The sequence below is a fragment of the Protopterus annectens genome, chromosome 7.part0 (genome assembly GCF_019279795.1).
Source record: "Protopterus annectens isolate FY-2018-M chromosome 7.part0, PAN1.0, whole genome shotgun sequence".
NCBI classification, from domain to species: Eukaryota; Metazoa; Chordata; order Ceratodontiformes; family Protopteridae; genus Protopterus; species Protopterus annectens.
In genome coordinates, this window is record NC_056739.1 from 1,194,116,089 (window position 1) to 1,194,138,340 (window position 22,252).

Here is a 22,252-nt window from a genome sequence, read left to right on the forward strand (position 1 = left end):
TGATACATGAATTTTGATGTTCTCAGACAGTTTTGCTCTTTGGGACCAATGTTGGGCAGAAGACGTGACAAAATGCTGCTACCAGGGAGCCCCTTGACAGATTCAACAAGAGAAATTATTCCAATTAAATGAAGACTAGGAGCATCTTCTCCTTTAAGACTTCTGCCATGACAACCAGGACCATGGTAACCATGATGAGTGCCAAAGGACAGCCCAAACAGAAAACAGTTGTGAGATGCAAGATGCTAATGTGCCAAGAGACAGTCATAATGTCTAGTAATACCATCAAGGCTTCCTATACATGCAGCATCAAGGCTCCACTGGAACTGATAAGGTACCACTAGGAAAACACATAGTAATAAAAGGAAAGAATGGAAAAAAAAACAAACCACCATCATGGAAATTTTGATTAAAGACAACTGTAAAATAATTAAATATCACTACTATAAGAGCAAAGAAAAAGGAAACTGGTTACATAAAAATATGTGGATGAGTTAAAAGAAAAGCATGGTATAAAACGACCAAGGCATGGATTACATAATTTATAGCAAATTAAAACTATCTTGCACAGGTCAAAAATCTTTGAATATGCACAATGAAATATGAAGAAAAGACACAAAACAAGTAGTTTAGGTGTGATTTGATGTAGCTCTATATGTAACTGTGAAGAAAAAAAAAACAAAGCAGAAGACATTAACCATCATTGGAGAAAATAATTATATAAAGGCCTTGTTCAACACATTAAAAATGCTGGATGGATTAAAAAAAATTGAAAGAAAAATATGAAGACATTCCAATATAAAGAACATGGAAAGGAATGAACTATGAGTGAGATGCACGGTTAAGAAAGGTCCCAACTGGAGAACTCTGGGTCCAGATTCTGTAACCCAAGTTTACTCTGCACAATGAGTTATCCTTAAGTACAAACTATACATAAACACGACTTGAAATGACACCATGCTGAAAACCGTAACCTAAAAGTAAACCTGCTATGCATCCTAAGAATCACTGCCCAATGACTTGTCTTCCAGGAAAGTTTATACAGCATATGATACTATTCATACTCCTTTATGAATATGCAAAACTCATCCTGCAGTGCTAAACTATATTATAATTACTAAGAAAAACTAGTGTGCTATTTTATGTGAATCATTAGAGGGGCAAACTTTTATCCCAGGTGTAAGAACCCATTGAGGTGATTCTTTGTCATTACTGCCATTCTGCCATGCCCTCAGTTCAGTAAACGGTTTACTTAACATACAAATCTATTGATACAGGCTGGTTTCAAGAAAACAGCCCAGTCAAATTACATTGTGCCCTCCTTTTTGTAGACAAGTTAAAACTGTACATTTCAACTCATAAATAACTGAAAGTGCAAGTAATAACTAGTTAAAAACTTTCCAGATGATGTAAAATGACATATGACCTTGACAAATGTGGAACAGCTACACTTATGGCATGAAAACAGCAGCATCAAGAAAACAACCACCAGAGAGAGGAATGTGATGTAAAGAGAGGTTCCAAACATGTGGCAACACGTGAGGGGGCATCAATACACATGAACAAATCTTAGAACAGAACATTTCAAAAGGCTGAAGCTAAAAAAGAAAAATACCTTGACAGCTTAGAATAAAGTTTAAATTATAAATTATGCTTTGGTGTGACTGACTGACCCCAAAATGTGAAGGCTCATTTAACAAAGAAAACAAGAAATTGTTTTGTGCCTATAAAATGATATATGAAAATCACCTTATGGCAAGATTATACATCCCCTGGTTGGATGGATGACTGGTTCTCCTTGAAATTCACTATGTGAAAATGTCTGCAGTTGTGGGAATACACATGTTTATTGATAGCACCAGCTCCAAACAGGGTGAAAGTTCTAAGCTGTGAAGAGAAAACAAGTATAATTGAACAGGTTTGCTTAAACTAGCAGAATTATTTTGGAAGGGTGTATGTAGGGATATCACCCAGAATTGGAAGAGAAACAGGTGCCAAGAGAAAGTGCTAAAAAGCAAAAAAAAAATGCAAAAGATCATTGCCAAAAGAAATAAAACTGGAAAGACCACAATTGCAGTGGCAACTATACAGACATTCTGAAATAGCCACGTTGATCAAGACCACTGCATGAATGTTAAATCAAAAGATGAAAGGTTAATGATGGATTGAGTACACTCTGGTTTAGAAACTCTAGAGAAGAATTAGGAGACAGATACAAATATAGATTCTGCAGTAAAAGAAGCAGAAAGCTAAGCATCTTGCTTTTTGCTGTAACACTCTCATAACTGAGCCTGGCAAAAAAGTTACAGTGGTGACCGGGCAAAAAATATAATATTGTAGGTAGCTGAGAAGATCTGCAAACTTTAACCACAAAAAAGCTACTGAAAATGGAGTAATAATCACTTGAATTCACCAAATATTAACAGTTAAGGAAACAAACAAGAAAACCAGATATTTAACTTGGAAAAAAATGACAAAAGAAGCAATGATTAAAGAAACAGCCAATGACAGACTCCATAGCTTGTGTACCAAAAGGGATACATTTATACAAAATGAAGAAATGCAAGCAAAACCTAGAGTTAAGCAGAACAAGGACAGCCACACTGTTCTAGCAGTACTATGAACAACTGGACTGATAAATAACCAAGTATACTTAAACACACTGTCAATACTGGTAACCCATAAGAACTATAGAAGACAGCAATTATGGGTACATTGTGGGTGTTGAGAAGGGCACCCATGGCAAACATCAGAGACTGAAGCAATACTAATTTAAAGAACTTTAAACTCATTCTTACTTATAAATATGGTCCATTTCTGTCATATGATCAAAAATCCCTACACATCTGGTAAAATCACAGTGAGAAAAATCACATCTGAAACTTGATATAGGTTCATACGTTTATAATAGACTAATGACCACTTGGGTCTTTACAAAACTAACCGTGCAACCCAACCCAACTTTGTCTCAGAGTTTCTTTGTACTCAATGACAGGTCTGACTACAGTGGTACTATTATCGCTGATGTTCTCAATGCAGTAGGTCCAGAACAGGCAGAACCTCCTATCCCATAAGGAAAAAAGAAAAGGCAACAGCACAAACCATTTTATCCTTCCAAAGGAAGAAGTGACTATAAAATTGCCCTACTGTTAAGTAACGTCAGGGCCTACTCCAGGCAGTCTGAGATCAGGCAATGGTCAATCTCAAAACATTTCCATCCTGCTAACGCCGAAGTACACACAAGATTTTCTTAACTTCTTCTGCTGGGCAGGATAAGTACCGGCATTTGTAAAGTACATCTGAGTAAGCCTCTCTCAGAGTGCAGTAGCAGTTCATATGTGCACTGGCCAGTGAGCTGACAACATAAACAGTTTAAGACTTTTTTTAAAGCATCAAAGGCAAGTAACTTTCGTACAAAGTGCACTGGCCTCAAGATTCGAGTACTGTGTCCAGCAGAAAAGAACTGGGAAGCCGTGGGACTGACAGCACCTACCTACAATGTGCTACAAAGTGTCATAATGTGTGCTGGGAAGAGGAGGTATCCAAATGTACAGGAACAAAAAAAATGGAAGAATTCTGTTCTTAGCCTGAGATCTCACAAGAAGCAATCCTCATCAGCTACCCACTGCAGAAGACCACTGAATTCAGATCTTTTACGATTAGAGCTATCTTTGTGAAAAATGATTTGCTGAAATTGACTGCATGAAGTATGGTTAGGACTCCAAAGCTCCAATATAAATGGGTATCCCCCAGAACACAAATGTAACTGGGAAAAGTTGTTTGTTCATATCATTTTCAATGAACTCTCCATAACATGATATACTATAAAACAAATGCTATCATAATTATTTAACCCTAATGGTGAAAGAAGAATAAACAATGCTTTAAGAAAATATTTGACTCTACAAGAGTCAGAAATACACACAGAGAAACATTTCCTCCAAAAAAAATCTAGCAGTGCATTCTGAAGTGAATCTGCATGCATACACACACACACACACACACACACACACACACACACACACACACACACACACACACACACACACACACACACACACACACGTGCGAACTGCAGGCATGAAATGTTTCTCTGAATACCCCAATGTAAACAGCATAATAATACTAGATTTAAAAAAATGAAAGTGCTCTGTAAATATGAAATATATAGCATGCATATTTTGATCAAAACTTGATCCACTAATATGATGCCAGTGAAATGCTTAGGAAAAGCCATTATTCGCTTCATTCTGTAACAGAATACTGGCACTATCCTGGATTACACAAGGAATGTAAAGAATGAAGGGTGAGGCTATTCAGTTGTCCTCCTCTTCATCATCACTGATGAGATTTCCTCTATCCAAATGACTCTCCCGATCCCGCAGGAAATCCTGGCGAATGTCTTCAAGTTCTTTTAGTTCCTGTTGGACCTTCAACAAGTGAAAGTTTCTGCGATTATGAATCTGCCGTATTCGGAAGGGATTCATACCAGCAAAAGCTATACTGTTTAATTTTCTGGGGAAAAAGAGAAAAATTATTTCATTTTGTTTTGATCTCATTAATGAATGCTTACTTATTTAGTCTTTGAGAATAAATAACAGAAAAATGGAATGCTTAAATCTTTTCACATTGGCTGCTTAAAACTGAAAAAAAAACATTCTTTAAAGGGCTCAAAGGTTGACTGTCCCACAAAAATCATAATCATGAATAATAAGAAATGCACAGCAGTCTATCCATCTTGTTCCAAAATTCCACTTTGTATATGAAACACTACTGTGCAAATTACAAGTTTAACACTTGCTAGTGATCTCCATGCACTTCTTTTGATAAACCATTCTGCAAAACAAGATTAATCACTAATACTATGCAGCTTTGAAACACATCAAAAATGTTGCTTGCAAGAACACTGTTTGATGAAGAATACTTAAATGAATGCACACTCTATTTAACGCAACAGTTTGCAGCATTATTCAAATTAGGAAAACTACTAAAGCCAGTTTTCCAATATCCAAAGATAACTGGGTTATGAACTTTCACCCAAGTCACTGAGCTTGTAACAAAGCCATTTCTAATCACACTGCTTCTTTAAGTACATATTTTACAATCACCTTTGTAAAAAGTCTAACATATTGCTCCATAAAATTATTTCTCTACAAGGATAGGGGACCTACTTATTTTAATTAAATACAGCATCCGGCAGAGATAACTTTCACAAATTATCTGGAAACTACCTCTTTCACTGTACAGAACATAACTTCATCTGAAATTGCTGCAATGTACAACTTTGCAGTCAGATTTGTCGATGCTACTCAGTTCACATCCATGACTAAAAGTCATTGTGCATTAATGTTAACTTCAAATGAAATTTTCAGACCTAAATAATGAACATGCAATACCTTTAAAAGTGTTAGGAAATACTTTGCCCATTATGGCAATCTCTGGCAAAGAAGATTAAAGTATACTCACTGTATCAGGCAATCTTCATGAGGATCCTCTACAGGGATTCATTAAAAATGTTCAACAACTTTTGGCTGCTGGTTACTCACCATACAATAGTCACTATCCACAGTTCACTGTGACGATACCTTGGAACAGATTAATCTAATAATAATATGAGTCGCATGACACCAGCTCTGTGATGTAGAGGGGATAAAGCCCTGACTACACTGCTGGTAACCAGAGTATGACTAGCAGCACGGGCACCTGTAGGTGCAGAGCCAAGCGTCTATGACAAAGAGCTTGAGTCTATTGAGCCATGCTGCAGTGTGCAAGTTGCACAAGAACCAAAATGAATTTAGAGAGTGGAGGCTCACCTCCTCTCGGAGGGCAGCTATAGTGGAGCTCAGAAAAGTTGCTGCAGGGGAGGAGGTAGGCCACCTCACATGACCAGCAAACTGGCCTGCTCCCTACCTCCAAACTCGTCAGGAAATGAAGGGTTGATTGGGATTCCCAGACATGAATGAATAGCTGTAAGGCTCTTGCCTCACCTAGGAATTTCTAGCGCCTGTGACCAAGGTATAAATGTGATGACTTGTAGTGATGAGGGGCTAAAAAAAAAAAAAAAAAAAAAAAAAAAAGATGCACGTCATGAAGAGACTCCCAAGTGGGGCAGCAAGGTGCAAAAGGACTTTGAAGTCACTGCTGGCAAAAGGCATATTGATCATATGAATACTACCTGTGTCAAATCAAGTAAAAGAAATCTGACCATGTTAAATAAAACTATGCAACAGTCTACAATTGCTGGAGCACTTTGATCCTTAAGTGCACTCTTGCACAACTCTACTAAAAATGTGTAGAACCATTGTTCAAGGATGTATACTCCCTTTTGGCCAAGGACACCACCAGTGTTATAAGTATGACTACATCACAGGTTTCCAAGTTTTTGATCAACCTCCAACTTGAACAAGGTTTTACCTGCAAGAATATACATGAAGACAAATGATAAGAAAAGTACAGTTGTGTACACTTACCATGAATGTAGATGTTCGAGTGCATTCACTGTTGCAGTCATTACATTTGGGTAATCTGCTGGCAGGTTGCCCTCAGTCGTCCTGATTAACAAAGTCTTGGGACCTGCGTCGTTTGCTGTCCCTTCTTCCATGACGTCAGGTCGTCAGGGGTATAAAACATGCTGCCGACACCATTACATCAGTTTTTCTTGCCCCAGATGTCAGGTGCTCCCCTAAATGGGGAGCAAATAAAATTAAAAACACAAAAATATACCTCCAACCAAAAGCAAATACACCAAAAAGGCTTTTAAGCATAGTAAAAGAAAGTAGAGGTATAGTCAGAGAAAAACAGGTGGCTGGAGGGAGGGTAATCAGGACTGCAACAGTGAATACACGCGAACATAAGTGCACACAACTGTACTATGTTCTTCGTGTTTCACTGTTGCAGTCATTACATTAGGGTAGATTCCCAAAGCTATGGTTGGGAGGAGGAATTTATACAGCATTAGGACCAGCTATAAGGCCCTGCAAGACAGCAGTGGCAAAGCCAGATCTGGATTTAGAGAAAATTGGTAAATGATAATGCTTGGTGAAAGTATGTACAGAACTCCATGTAGCAGCTTCTAGAATATCCCTGGTAGGAACACCTCTGAGAAAGACTGCAGAAGTAGATGCAGCCCTGGTGGAGTGAGATCTGATCCCCTGGGGGATAGGTTTTCCATGGTGCTTATAGCAGAAATGAATGCAATGGCTTATCCATTTAGAAATGGTTTGTTTTGAAAAAGCCTTCCCCTCTGCCCCAGCAACAAATGCTACTAGCAATTGTTCAGATTTTCTTCGAAATTTAGTTCTGTCCAAGTAGAATCTAAGTTGTCTGTGCACGTCCAAAGAATGCAGAATCCGTTCCCCTTTGTTCTGTGGATTGGGAAAGAAGGTTGGCTAATGAGTGGACTGATTAAGAGCCACACTGGAAACCACCTTGGGCATGAAGGATGGATTGGTTCTCAGAGATACCCTGTCTGCATGAAAGATGATGAAAGGCTCCACTAACATAAGGGCCTGTAATTCAGATATCCTTCTACCTGAAGTGATTGCTAAAAGGAAGGCTGTTTTCCAAGAAAGAAATTTTAAGTCTGCAGTAGCAGCTGGCTCGAAAGGAGGTAGAGTGAGCTTCTCCAAAACAAAGTTAAGGTCCCAGGCAGGGGTGGGAGCTCTCCTGAGTGGACTCAAGTTCTTTGCCCCTCTGAGATGCTGCTTGAGCAGGGGATGAGAAAAGAGGGGTGGTTCTGTGTTACAGTGAACTGAAACAGCTGAGGCGTGGATTTTAATAGAGGAAAAAAGACAGGCCCTTGTGAAGCACCTCAGTTAAGTATTGCAAAATCTGAGGTAAATTGGGCGCTGTTGTGCTCATCCCTAAGGATTGGTTCCAGGCACAGAATCTTTTCCATTTGGCAGCATAAGACTTTCTGGTACGAGGTCTTCTCGCCTCCAAGATGACATCCCTCACAGGTTTGCTGAGGGATGCTAAGGGTGAATTTAAGTGCTTAGCCAAGCTGCAAGGTTCAATGGAAGCTGAGAGTGCAGAATTTGGTTTCCCTGCTGAGACAGCAAGGAAGGTGTCTGAGGCAGGTGCCATGGAGATATTTGTGACACACTGCGCAGGAGTGGGTACCAGTGTTGGCGTGGCCAGTCTGGAGCAATCAAAATCATTCTTGGTTTGTCCTGTTTGACTTTTAGCAGAACTTTGGAGAGCAGAGGGGGAAGGCGTAGACTGATAGGTTTTTCCCAGCTGAAGGACAGAGCATCCACTTTCCAGGATTTTTTGTGGCGAGTCCTTGTGCAAAACCTGTCCAACTGGTAGTTCTGGGGAGAGGCAAATAGATCTGTGTCTGGGCTCCCCCATTTGCTTGTCAACATGTTGAAAATCCGTGGTTCCAGTTTCCACTTGTGTGGGTCCATGAGATTTCTGCTTAGTCCGTCTGCCACTGTATTCACTTTTCCTGGCAGGAATTCAGCTTGTAGGTACACTTGGTAGCTCAAGGCTGTGTTCCACAATGCCATGGCTAGTCTGCAGAGGGGATAGGAATGTGTACCCACCTGCTTGTTTATGTACCATGTAACCGTGGTTTTGTCCGTCTTTACCATTAGTTGTCCTGGAAGAATATAGTCCTTGAAGGCTGTCAGAGCATTCTGTACAGCTAATATTTTTGTTGATTGATATGTAGGTGCATTTGAGTTGGGTTCCATTTGCCCTGAATGCACTTCCCTGCCAGGTGAGCCCCCCCATGCATAGTCTGATGCATCCATAGTTAGGGTTTGGGCGGCAGGGAGTAATGTGAATGGCAGTCCCTTGTTTTGGTGGCAGGCCTCTGCTCACCATAGAAATTCCAAGCTTAGGCAAGGTATGATAGGAATCATTGTTTCCAGGCTGTGACAATGTTGACTCCATAGACTTTTTAAGTACCACTGTAGTTTCGTCATATGCAGTCTTGCACATGGAATTAGAAGAATGCAGGAGGCCATGAACCCCAAGGCTTGCAGTAGTTGTCATGCAGATATCAGGGTTTATGTGGCCACTTGTTTGAAGTAAGTTACCAAATGAATTTGCTTCTCTGGTGTGAGGAAAGCCATCTGGGCAGTTGTATTCAAGCTTGCACCCAAGAATGTAATCTGTTGAGAGGGTACCAATTGTGATTTCTTTTCATTTATGGTGTACCCCAGACAAGTTGGAACATTTTTTACAAATGCCAGATGATTTAGAAGTATGCCCTGATTTTCTGCCCGAATTAGACAATCGTCCAGGTATGGATATATTTGAATATTTCTTTGCCTGCAAAATGCAATTACTGGAGCCAGGCACTTTCTGAATATCCTGGGTGCAGAAGATAAGCCAAAGGGCAGTGCAGAGAACTGATAATGCAAGTAGCCTGCTTTGAAGCATAGTTATCTTCTGCAAGATTCTCTGATTGGGATGTGCAGATATGCTTCTTTTAAATCTAGAGTTGCCAACCCGACATCTTTGCCTAGCATAGGAAGTAACTGGTGAAGAGTCAGCATCTTGAATTTTGGAATGTCCAGAAAGGTGTTTAGAGTAGACAGGTCCAGAAGTGGACACCATGATTTGTCTTTTCTGGGTACCAGGAAAAGCCTGGAATAGAAACCTTGTCCCCTTTCCCCTTCTGGTACTGGATGAATAGCCCCCATGTTTAAGAGGGAAAGTACTTGTTTTTGAGCCTCTGCCCACTGATTTGGGGGCAGGTCTGGCCACCCGTTTGGTGTTGACATCATCTTCTTTCGGCTGTTCCTGTTCGGGACCGCCACAGCGGATCATCTGTTTCCATTTCTTCCTGTCCTCTGCATCATGCTCTTTCACACCAACCGCCTGCATGTCCTCTCTCACCACATCCATAAACCTTATCTTAGGCCTTCCTCTTTCCCTCTTACCTGGCAGCTCCATCCTTAGCATCCTTTCAGCAGAATGCAATAAATCCTGTAAATCTATTTTCCACACAGAAATCAACATCATTTTCTGTTTAAGCAGTCCAATAATATGCTGTTGATATTTTAACATATGAAATTGGCAGTTTAAAGCCCTGATTGCCAAGGTTGCAGAAGTATAAACTTTTTACCCCATCTATCCAGCACCCTGGAGTCTCTATCAGAAGGGGTAGGATTTTTAGCAGTAGAAGGCTTAATGCCCTTGGGCCCCTGAAAAATGGTTTCTGGATCTGCAACATGATTTTTGAAAAGGAACTTGCGGGATTCAGGAACCCTGTAGTATCTGCCAGGTTTACTAGGAGCCGGAGGCAGGGAATCAGGGGCCATACTGAATTCTGAAAACACATCATCAATAATGTCTAGTACAGGAGGTATAGACAAAGGCCTGTGCTGAGGTAGAAGAAGGAAATCCCTAAGCCTCTTTTTTGAATCAGAAAATTCCTGACTTTCCCAGTAGAAATGCTCCCTTAAGGTATGTAAAGTTTCCCCAAAAGAAAAGTCCTCAGGGGGGGAAGCAGAGGGAATGGAATCCTCTGCATCAGAACCCTCATAGTATTTATGGACAAATCCAGGTCATTAGAAGAGTCAGAAGAAACAGAGACCTGATCAGAATATTCATAGTCAAGCTCAGCCCTAGACCTCTTAGAAGGGGGGGTTGACTGCCCCTGATTAGAGTAATTAGATCTTCAGCCATTTTGATCATTTGTTTTTTAGGCATAGGGGCCTGAACATGTGGCCTGGGCGTCGGTTTTTTAGACATAGATCGAGATTTAGGCCTTAGTATTGAAGGTGGAGTCTATTTAATATGCAAGTCTGTAGGCCTGAATACACCCTCAGAAGCCGGTGCCTGCACAGCGGCTCCGGACCCATCCAAGGTAGAGACATCCGCGGGTTCCATAGGTGAAGCATCTCGCGGCATACCAGACTCCGAATGGGTCTCAGTAGAGGCCTGCAAGTCAGAAGTAGCAGGTATCAGGGGCTGCAAAAGCACCAGAGTACCGGCGACTGGCTTAGGAGAAGCATTGTTGACAGTTTTAGACCTCAACGGCCTGTCTCTGTCTTTATCTTTGCATTTTTTTGGAATCCTGGTAGTCGGATGGCTAACTGACATCATTTCTGGATAATTGAACCAAGAAACGAAATATTCAGAGGCAAAAATGTACCAAAGACAGATAGTGCGCTGATTAAATAAAGCACAAAACCGACAGCAAGGTACATTGTGGTCAGGGCCTAGGCAAGGAATACAGTACCAATGAAAATCTTTATGAGGTATTTGCTTTCCACAAGTAATGCAATTATTAACTTTTACTGACATTGGTAAGGAGCAAGAAAAAGTTTCCGCAACGGGGTACTTAGCTTTATGTTGAAGACTTCGGTTCTGAAACTCGAAAACGAACATTTCAGGAGTCGGCTGACCTGCACTTGTGAACTGCTTTTGCTTCGAGCACCGCACGGCAAGAAAGACTGATGTAATGGTGTCGGCTACATGTTTTATACCCCTGACGTCATAGCAGAAGGGACAGCAACTGATGCAGGACCCAAGACTTTGTTACTCAGGCCGACTGAGGGTAACCTGCCAGCAGATTACCCAAATGTAATGACTACAACAGTGAAACATGAAGAACATCTATACAATGGTCGACTTAAAGCAAATCTTGCTGAAGCTCAGCAAGTAACTGGATGGCCAAACAAAGGAGAGACAAGAAAATAAGGTACCTACTGCAAAACAGTCTGTTGGATATAATCTGATACCGTTGGGATCCACATAGCTCTTGTGTACTGCTTCTAGAGGCTATCTGCAGTTGGCGGAAGATTCATGTAGAATCGTAAGTGGTATCCCCAAATTGTACCATCTTAAGTGATCTAGATTTTTGTTCAGCCAAGACATGAAGAAAAATACTGATATGAGAAATAAGTAGCTGAAGGCTGCATCATGAGGTAGTCGACAACAATAGAGCAAAAAATAACAATTAGCAGCAGTTCAGAATTCCTAGCTAAAAAAAGCAAGTGATAACTTCTCTCTGGCAGGGACACTTTAGACTGTTTCATGAGATCACAGCACTGCACCTACATTTGGCACTCTACTGTAAGTGTGTTTTAAGGGTGTTTCATTACAGGACCATAGAAAAGGCACAAATGTGATCCACTACAACATTTATTTACTCTGGGCCACTGAATGCCAATTGTCTTGTTACTACAGCCCAGTTTAATTTGAGATAAAAGTGGGCAGTACCACCAGAGGGAGAACCAATGTTTTAGTGAGCAAAAGTAAAAAAAACGACCACAGCAGCACAACAACCTACACAAGGCAGCTTGTAAAGGTGAATACTGTAGATGTAAACCTAATGGGAAGCTAAGTGCACATTAGTAAAGGCAGTACTACAGTTGGGATTACATCAACTAATATACTTTGTTCACTAAGGTCTGACCTTACAAGTTAAGCAGGGAGCAGTGACAGGTTATGGAAGGGTGTTATTTGGGTACAAGTTTAACTTTCTTTGCCAACTATGTAGCTGGGTTCTTTGTTATGAAGATGGTCAATGCTGTAGGCTTGCCCTTAGCAAATTACTTCATGTGAGACAAGAAAATGAGGTATCAAGACCACAGGTCCGTACAGTTACAGCACAGGAGTCTTTATCTTACAAGGAATGGAGAAGCTAACTTTCCAAGAAGCAACTCAACTCTTGTTTCCTTTGCAAGCCAAAATGTACCTTTGGCTTTGGAAGTAGTAATACAATTAGTTTTGTTTAAACAACTCGTGCATTTTGAATTAGTTCATGCCAAGTGTACTACTTAGGCAGTTCCATAGTGGTCAGTCAGAGTAATGCTTGCTCATTTGTATTTACCTTGGTTTGTAGCCTGGAGCTGATTAAGATTAGGGAATTTATGAAACAGCAAACAAAAAAGAGCAAAGTAGTGATTCTTACTGTAGTCCAGAAAGGGCCAATTATGACCAAGATAAAGCAAACTTACTTTTACTATGGCTCTCCAAAAACAGTAGCTGGAAATCCTTTTAGCAACACTGAAAGCAGTGCTAAATCTACTCAATTTTGATACAAGATGATGGCAAACTATATTATTTTTTTTTGTCAATTGTAATAACAACTGCTACAGCAAGCTCACTTTCACCGTTGTACATAATGCTGGTGTCAGTGTCTGCTTCTGTTTTCTGACCAAAATCTGAAGAGTAGTTGTTGAATTTGCAATACAGAGATCATCATTCTCTTGTTTGTTCATTCATTCATTCTAAGAGTAACCACTTAATCCAATAAAGGGATGCAGGTGAGGCAAAGCCAATGTCAACATTCAATGGGGAATGTCAGAGAAGCATAACCAGAAAGAGGTGCTAATATCTACAAAAATCAAATTAACTCAGCAGTTGTACATGGCTAGATTCATATCCTGGATTTCAGCTGAGATGGCCAGTCTGGACATGATTTTGACAGTAAACATCCATTTCAACAATGCATTGAGTGAGCTCCTTCAGGACATGTCTATGTCACTATAACCTGAGGACATGTCTATGTCACTATAACCTGCCATCAAGAGTCAAACCACAGCTATGTCACTATAACCTGCCATCAAGAGTCAAACCACATGTCTATGTCACTATAACCTGCCATCAAGAGTCAAACCACAGCTATGTCACTATAACCTGCCATCAAGAGTCAAACCACGTCTGTCACTATAAACTGCCATCAAGAGTCAAACCACATGTCTATGTCACTATAACCTGCCATCAAGAGTCAAACCACAGCTATGTCACTATAACCTGCCATCAAGAGTCAAACCACATCTATGTCACTATAAACTGCCATCAAGAGTCAAACCACATGTCTATGTCACTATAACCTGCCATCAAGAGTCAAACCACATGTCTATGTCACTATAACCTGCCATCAAGAGTCAAACCACATGTCCATGTCACTATAACCTGCCATCAAGAGTCAAACCACGTCTATGTCACTATAACTTGCCATCAAGAGTCAAACCACGTCTATGTCACTATAACCTGCCATCAAGAGTCAAACCACCAAGTGAAGCTTTCAGTTCTGAACTGCCACAAGCAGTGACATGGGGGGTCAACACAGTGCACAAGTTGTTCCTCTGAATTGTTTATACGCCTCATAATTCTCATTAGTCAGACTACTAAGGAAACCTATGCAGGCTGAAAAAATTATTCTAGTCAAATATTCACTACAAGTCACTTCTGAATTCAAGTCCAGCAGTGAATTTTCTTGTTCATAGGTTCATACTAGGCTATCTGCCCTAGGGCATTTATAAGCCTAGCCAGAGTGTGTTTGGCTTTCGCCACCCATTTTAAATTAATTTTGCTATGCCCTTTTTCGAGGTTAGTATACTGTGCCTCTGTCTAACAGTGACACAGAAGTGATACCGGGGTAAACCTACCATCTCCCCATCCACTCATCAAGATTCCTCTTGAAGAGAGTCAATGAGGGACTCTGCCTAACCTGGACTGGGATTTTATTCCGGAGTGAAGGGAGCCTCTGGGTTATGAATCTGTCCCTCCAGCATGTCCTATTTATTTCAGTGCTGAGGTTCAAGTTTCTCAAGCGTGTAGCTCGATGGGATTTGGATTTTCTGAGGTGCAGCATGTCCATTAATCCGGGTTGGACATGGCTTTATATGTCAGGCACAGATCGCCTCTGAGCAGGCGGTATGCCACTGAGTAGAGCTGGAATTTCTTTAACCCGGCAGCATATGGCATCTGTTTGAGCCCTTTGATCCTCTTGGTGAGGTACTTTTGGGGTCTTTCCAGTTGCTGCAGGTGTCTGGTAAGGTACATCCCAAAAGGGGCATTGTTCTCAATTATGGGCCTGATGAGGGATGAGTAAAGAGACACGATGACCTCCCCTGATCTAGATGTGAATCCCTTCATGATTAGGTGGGCTATATAAAATGTTTTTCTAACCACTTTGGCCATGTGGTTGTCAAATGAGAGATTGCTATCAACTTGGGTCCCCAGTTCCCTAATTACTTCTTCTGTACTTAATGGATTACCACCTATGTGGTAATTTGTGGGCACTTTGTTTTTGCCAAAGGGGATGACTATACACTTTTTGGCGTTTAGCTTGAGGCCATGGCTCTGGCACCAGTTGTCTGTTTCTATGAGGCCCTTTTGTAGGATGCTTGTGTCAGCTGGAGAGTCTATTATGGCGCCCAGTTTGCAGTCATCTGCAAACTTGGTCAGCCACAGTCCTTCCGTGTTAGCCTGTACCTCTGAGAAATATATACCAAACAAGAGAGGTCCCAGGACTGAGCCTTGTGGGACGCCACTTGTAACTGGTTTGGAATCTGACATGGCTCCAGCAATTCTAACCATGTGGGTTCTGTCCTTCAGCCAGTTTGCAACCCATCTAGTGACATAGCGGTTTATATTTAAGCTGGTGAGTTTATCTATAATGCCCGTGTCGGGTATTATATTGAAGGCTTTTGCAAGGTCCAGATAGGCTGTGTGGACTACCTTCCCCTCGTCAATGGCCTTGGTGACCGTTTCAAAGAAATCGACCAGGTTTAAGAGGCAGGATCTGCCCTTAACAAAGCCGAACTGGGAAGGATCCAGTATCTGTAGGTCCTCAATATCTTTATTTATGAGGTCCATGATGATCCTTTCCATAGCTTTGCAGACCAAGCTAGTCAAGTTTATGGGGCGATAGTTTCCAGGATCCATTGAGGCACCACCTTTGTGGAGAGGGACAACTGTTGCTGTACGCCACTCTTTGGGTACATATCCTGTAGTAAGGCTGAGATTGAACAGTAGTTTTATGTTTGGGTTTAGTTCTTCTTGGAGTTCATGTAGGACACAGCCCGGGACACCGTCTGGTCCCATTAATGCTGTGTTTTTTTGCTTTGGAGAGGGCGGCTCTTACCTGAGCATCTGAGATGTCAGGGGGGCAGCACTCTGCTGGGATAGATATTTGCCCTTTTGGTGGGGAAGGGGGGGAGAAGTTTGCGCTGAACCTGTCAGCTAGGATGTTGCCAATGTCTGTGGGTTCGGTGTATTTTTTGTCATTCTGGACTAATTCTGAGCATATCTGGGAATTCCCACCCAGGTTCCTAACATAACTAAAGAAAGTCTTGTGATTATCCTTAGTGTCCTGTGCAATTTTTCTCTCGAAGCTGGCCTTAGACGATTTTATGAGTGCCAGTAGTTTTTTGCTAATACTGATCAGAGATGCCTTCCCTTTTTGGGATTTTGCTCTATCATGTAGTAGCTTCCTCCTTCTATTGTATTAAATTGTATTGTCTTTGTTCATTACTTGAAAACTGGTTCAGTGGTTTAATTTTTGTCATAGAAACAATTTTGAGGAAAACTGAGTGCTTACATAGTCTAGCCTATCTATTCAATGCAGTTAGAAGATGCATTTCGAAGAGGCAGAAGGAAGGTATACCAAGTGACAGAGTCAGAATGTCTACATTTTGTAACCAAGCATAGAAAGATACTATAACTCCAATAGTGGGATGCCCTTTAACTATGCACCAGTCTTAAGATAGCAAACACTGGGCAGTGAGTAATTCATAAACCTGCATTCTACTTTACCAGGAATAAAGGACATGAGAGTTTGCCTGCATGCCTGATTATAAACCTTTCACACTCAAAAACCAGAAAAAGTAATGGACATCCAGTCTGTGGATATCCTCACTGTACTAGGACACTAGTAAAAGTAATGGAAGGCAACTGGTCTTTGTGCAGGGACAAAAACTTAAAAACATGAAATGAGAATTCATCTTCAGAGGGACCTTCACTTTGTGCAACACCAAATAAGGTCTTTTATACACAACAGTACTTCCGCGGTGGTGCAGCGGTAGCATTGTTGCCTCACAACAAGAGGTTCTCCCGTTTGATTCTTGGCTTGGGTTGGGAGTGCCTTCTGTGTGGAGTCTGCATGTCCTCCCCGTGGTCGAGTGGGCGTTAGAAAGACATGGGTTGAATGGGCGTGCCTTCGTTTGAAGGTTGGGCATTGGGCTGACAACTCGACACCATAAAAAAACAACTGCCAATCATTAGCGGACCAGAGTTCCACTGTGGCGACCCCTAACCGTGAAAAGCCGAAAGACAAACAACAACAACATACATAACAGCCAAAAACTAAGAAACCTGAAGAGTCAAAGTGACAGCTACTAGGAAAAGCATCTTTCTGGCCAATAACTTCTGATCCCAAGAACCGTGTATTCTAAAGGGAAGTGGTGACTGTATGTTAGTTATAAAATGAGAATACCACTGGAGAGGTGGGTTGTTCTCATTAGGTTTAAGATGAAATATCTACCTTCAAATCTTTTACTAGCATGTGAGTAGGAAGAGCTCCGCTTCTTATCACTTCAAGGAAATCCATAAAGGAGAGAGACAGAGAGGTTGAAGAGATAGAGAATAGCCTCTGCTTGAAATGAAAACCTCTTCCACTTGAATATAAACAGCAAGCCCCAAAGAAGGGCTTTTTAACAGGTGCCATGACTTCTGAAATTTGATTTGGAATGTCCAGGAGTTGGAATGTTAATAAACTGGGAGCCATACCTCTTTCATAGGTTCATAGGTAGGTACAAGGCTATTGGCCCAAGGGCCTACATAAGCCTAGCCAACAAGGTTCCCTGGCTTATGCCACCCAAGAAATTTATTCATTGAGTGGAACTTGCCTTTCCAGATGTCTCAATGCTTGGTCCAGAATGATCTTGGAGGATAATAATATACAAAGGTCCTGAAAACAGGCTTTCCTAGACCACCAAGATACAATGTGATTAAGCAGTAGCCTTTCTTGTGGAACATTAATAGAGTGCAAGCGAACACCAAAATACAGAAAAGATGTACAATATCTTTCCATTTAAATTTATAAAGAAGACATTCTTATCTGCAAACTTCTTCACATACATTTCTTTGCACACTAGTCCACATACAGATGGTTATTTAATTTGCTTTTGTTGGTTGGGAAAGGAGCCCCAGGAAGAAAAGCTCCAATATATTTGCCAAACAATAACATTATATCAGAATATATAGTTCATAAACCAAGGAATTCATGAAAGGGCCTAGCATGAGCTGTACAGCTTGTGCTAAAAAGGCCCTGCTCCCACAATGCCTATTTCTGTGATTCAGAGACATGGCAGCTGCAATGAGGAAAGATATAATTATTGGCAAATTTGCATGTCTCTGCATCGTAGTTACTACAACAACATGCTGATCTGAACATGGTAGTTAACTGCTGCTCATATAGACACTGGCATCCTCCCCCAGTCACTCTCCTACACACCCACCAGTACATGCCCAGCCCCCCCCCCCCCAGACATCCACTACAGTCCCCATACCTGTGCCTGACTTAACTGCCCTCCCCCTATTTAGTCGTCCCTCCCACTTTGATTCCAGCACTAGATGAAGTGCTAAGGCACAAGGGTTTAGAGTAGTGCCTGGTGGCTAGTGTTTTTTTGTTCACATATAGTGGGGCCTGCCATGCTGATTTACACAGCTGAGTAGTTTCTTGTATCACTCTGCCTGTAGATGCCTAGCTGAAGGTGGTTCTGAGGGACACAACCCATGGTTAATTAACATACATCTCTTTCCCCAGACTGCCTCGATAACATTCAGCATAGCCACGGAGCCAGCCGTACACAGGGCTGCAATGTCTTCATGCCAGAGCATCATGCAGCACTGTTAAGGCCTCTTCTAAATACAAAAAGGTTATCAAAATGTGTACACGACGGTGTATATGTCATGGGACCTTTGTGAATCCCCCCTCCCCAAACAAAAATCTTACAGTATTTGCAAGAAATATATCTCATGTAGTAGTGAGATAAATATAGTTAAAACTGTAATCTAGAAAAATTTACAATGACAGGAGAATAGCATACTTTCAGTGAGACAGTTGTAAATCTACACAATACAGCACTGGAGTTCATAAACAGCATTCATCCTTTTTATGTTACACAAGCACTGTGGATGAAGCACTGTGTGATTAGTATCTTATGTACCGAAGACCTATACAGTATGAGGAATATAAATAGATGATGAGATTGATCGTTTTACCATGTGGTTTTGTTAGTATGATATGTACACAGGAGGAGAACTATACACTGTGTGGAACACAGCTAGGCAGGCAAGAGGAAGTAGATTAATGTTACAGTGGTTAGAGAATACCTGGATTTGATGGTAAACATTTTCTTAAGGTATGGGATTTGTTAGACTGCAGTTAGGTGCTAAAAAGTGAGGAAGGGGATTAGCCTGTGGGAATACAGGAGCAAAACAACATGTCAATTAGATAGGACTTTTAATTGTTTTAAAAGAGTTCACATCTTGGAATAGTTTCAGTGATAAGGCCTTTGGAAATGCTACTTTAGTATAAGAAGTTTCCAACACAGTAGACGTGATTTATCTTTTGAGCATTAATCTCTTCTGCATGATTTTGGTTGAATGATGCTAAGGGTTGGAAAGTTTTTGAGTTTATACACAAGGTTATGCACAGTAGTGAGTCTGGAGTGTACTAAGTGCTGTGGGAGTTCTCTATTCCAATAGCCCTCCCTGATGCTTTTCTGGATATGTTAAATCAACTAATGCCACAAGGAAACATACTTTAGTGTCAACTTTGAATTATTACTGACTGTGTAACTGCAGTGCAAAGACAACTTAAGCACATTTGGGATAGATCTCTCTCCAATCACTCTCCCAACCATCACTAAGTTACAGTTTAAAGCTCCTTTGGACCGTCTAGGTTACATGAAAAAAATATATAATTCTCAGCAAAGACCAGCTATGGACCATCCAACATTGTGAAGGATGGATGCTCATACTTTGACAGACCTACATTACAGAGGCATCTACACCAGTGCAGGACACCATGAAGTCATGCTTGTTAGTAAACATAGTAACTACTACAGTACTTTATTAGTATGAATTATCACAGCATTCACCAATGTCTGGCAATCCAGGGAATGATTGCAACAACGCTATAGACTAGTTCTAAAAGAAAAATGCCCTTTTTAATCCAGAGTTGATTGACTAACTGCATTTTCTTAAATCAGATTCATGGCACTTTACTTTCTTTGGATCCACTATCACATGCTCAAAATGTCCCTCACTGGTTTCTGTATATCAGGGAAACAAGTATGGGACATACTTCAAAATGTCCTAATTAAAGTACAGGATGAAATGAGACAAAAATCATGATTTTACTATTAGTAGCTAACAGAGCTTAAAGTGGAACTTAGACATATAGACTTTAAAGCAAGTGACCAATGAAGGCAAAAGCAGCTGCTGTTTTTATAGGGACAGTCACTAAATGCCATGCCCAACAAATATGTCTACTTACCGCCCATCAAGGATTGTACGTGTAAAATATCGAAGGTGCTTAAAAATTGACACAGAATCCTGCTGTTTCAGAATTTCATCTTCTTTGTACTTGAATAAAGCAAGTGCATAACGAAAAATGATCTGCAAACAAACAGGATGTCTTAAGCAAATGCAATTAATATCTGGTAAGTATTAGTTATTTTCACATTAAAAAGCTGACAAAAGTGGCTTACTGTTGAGATTTCCACCTCACTAGTCCAGCATTCAATCCTCAAATTTTCTCCAAGTGGAGTTTTGCAAGTCAAAATGTGTTTTCTGTAGGTAGGTAGGTGCATTTCCACAACCATCTTAGTTGACTGGCTACAAAATATATATGCATAACACACTTGCACACACAGGGGTGACATTTTAAAGGCTGAATGTTTGAAATGTCGAACATTTGCTGCGAGTGAGCTGAATATCTAATGTGCAGAACACCGAATGCATGGGTTTTTAAGGTAAGTGTTTGTGCATCTGTGGAGATGGGGGAGGGTTGTGTGTGTGGGTTAGTCAAAGATAAGTAAGGGGATACTGCATGAATTATATGGTTATGGTAGCGGTTACGTTAGGTAATAGTTGAGCTGTATGTGTGCTATGTCTGAGCTGTTTTATGCAGTGGCAGTGTTACGGGAAACATCTTTCTATGGTGGGGTGTAGGACTGAGTTAGGGGCAAGAGAAGGGATATGGTTAGCAGGTATTAGTAAGGTGGAGCAGAGGGGCTTCATGGGTAGCACTACTGCTATTCTGATGATGTATGGCCACAGTTATTGGTAGTTAGTGAATCAGAAGAGAAATTTGTCTCTCTTTCCATCTCAAGTTTAAAGGTTTTAAATGTTTTCTCCCTGTTTAATTTCTACAAGTCTTTTGGGTTTCTAAATACCATGGCAGGAATTAGTGTTGTTTCAGTCTTTGATGTCAGCTAAAAGTGCTCATTAAAGCACCTGCAATGTGCCAGAATTGCCTCCTCTTATAGTTCATATGGCACTAACATATTGGCAGCATATTTAAGTAAAATTCAATTTTTTTTATTATACTTGTTGCTCCTACTACTACTGGAACTGTCTAGGTATCTTTCTTCCACACTGCTCTCATTTCCGCTTACAAATCCTAGTATTTTATTACTTTTTGTCTCTATGCAAGACACTGTCAATCGCTGGGTATAGGAATTTCAGTGATAAATGTTACTTCTGTTTTCTTTCATGGACTACTATATCTGATTTTCTTGCATTGATTATTTGACCTGTTTGTAATGGGTGATCCCATGTGATATAAACGTCATCGTTCTCTAACACTTTGTGGTTCATATTCAATGAACATGTTCAATATACTTTGATTGATGTTTTGCAAGTGCATTTCATATACACATGCATACAAAAATAACACATGCACATAAAAGTAAGTATGTATGCACATATTTAGATCTAGGTTTATCTATGTATTATGTATGTGTGTTTTATATATATATATATATATATATATATATATATATTTACTCTATCTACAGGCTCATATGCAAGTACTAGGCTAGCTGCCCTTGAGGGCCATTATAAGCCTTACCAGTTTCCTTTTTTGTGCTCAAATTACCCTATCCTATTTGGTTAGACATTGGTCTTACCCATTCCATGGTCTATAATTGTATATTACTCCTAATGAGAATAAGTGGGCTCATACCATAGATAATTTGAGAGGTCACATACATGGGATAAAGCATTTAGGAGTTGCCTCTACTTATTAGTAGTACAGGTGGCAGCCCTGAGGTAAATTTTCTGTTTCCCATCCATACATCCAAGTTGCACTTGAATATGGACAGGGATGAACTTTGTTTTACATGGATGGGGAGTCTGTTCCAGAACAGGAGTATTCTCTGTGAGATATACCTGTCCCTCCAAACCATTCTGTTGATGTTGTGTATGTATATTTATAACAGTGTGTGTATATAATTTATATTATATATGTATGTATGTATGTGTGTGT

The 22,252-nt window shown here is 40.5% G+C and overlaps 1 protein-coding gene across 1 annotated transcript in view; it reads right to left on the bottom strand.

Moving 5' to 3' along the window:
- Positions 1 to 4,033: 4,033 nt before the first annotated feature.
- Positions 4,034 to 22,252, bottom strand: part of LOC122806149 (TBC1 domain family member 2B-like) — a 192,582-nt gene continuing 174,363 nt past the window's right edge. The window contains exons 4-5 of the mRNA XM_044076386.1: positions 20,258 to 20,379; positions 4,034 to 4,515 (exon numbers count right to left, since the gene is read on the bottom strand). Of these exons, the coding sequence (XP_043932321.1) occupies positions 4,317 to 4,515; positions 20,258 to 20,379 (321 nt within the window). The 3' untranslated portion in view covers positions 4,034 to 4,316. The remainder of the gene's footprint in view (positions 4,516 to 20,257; positions 20,380 to 22,252) is intronic.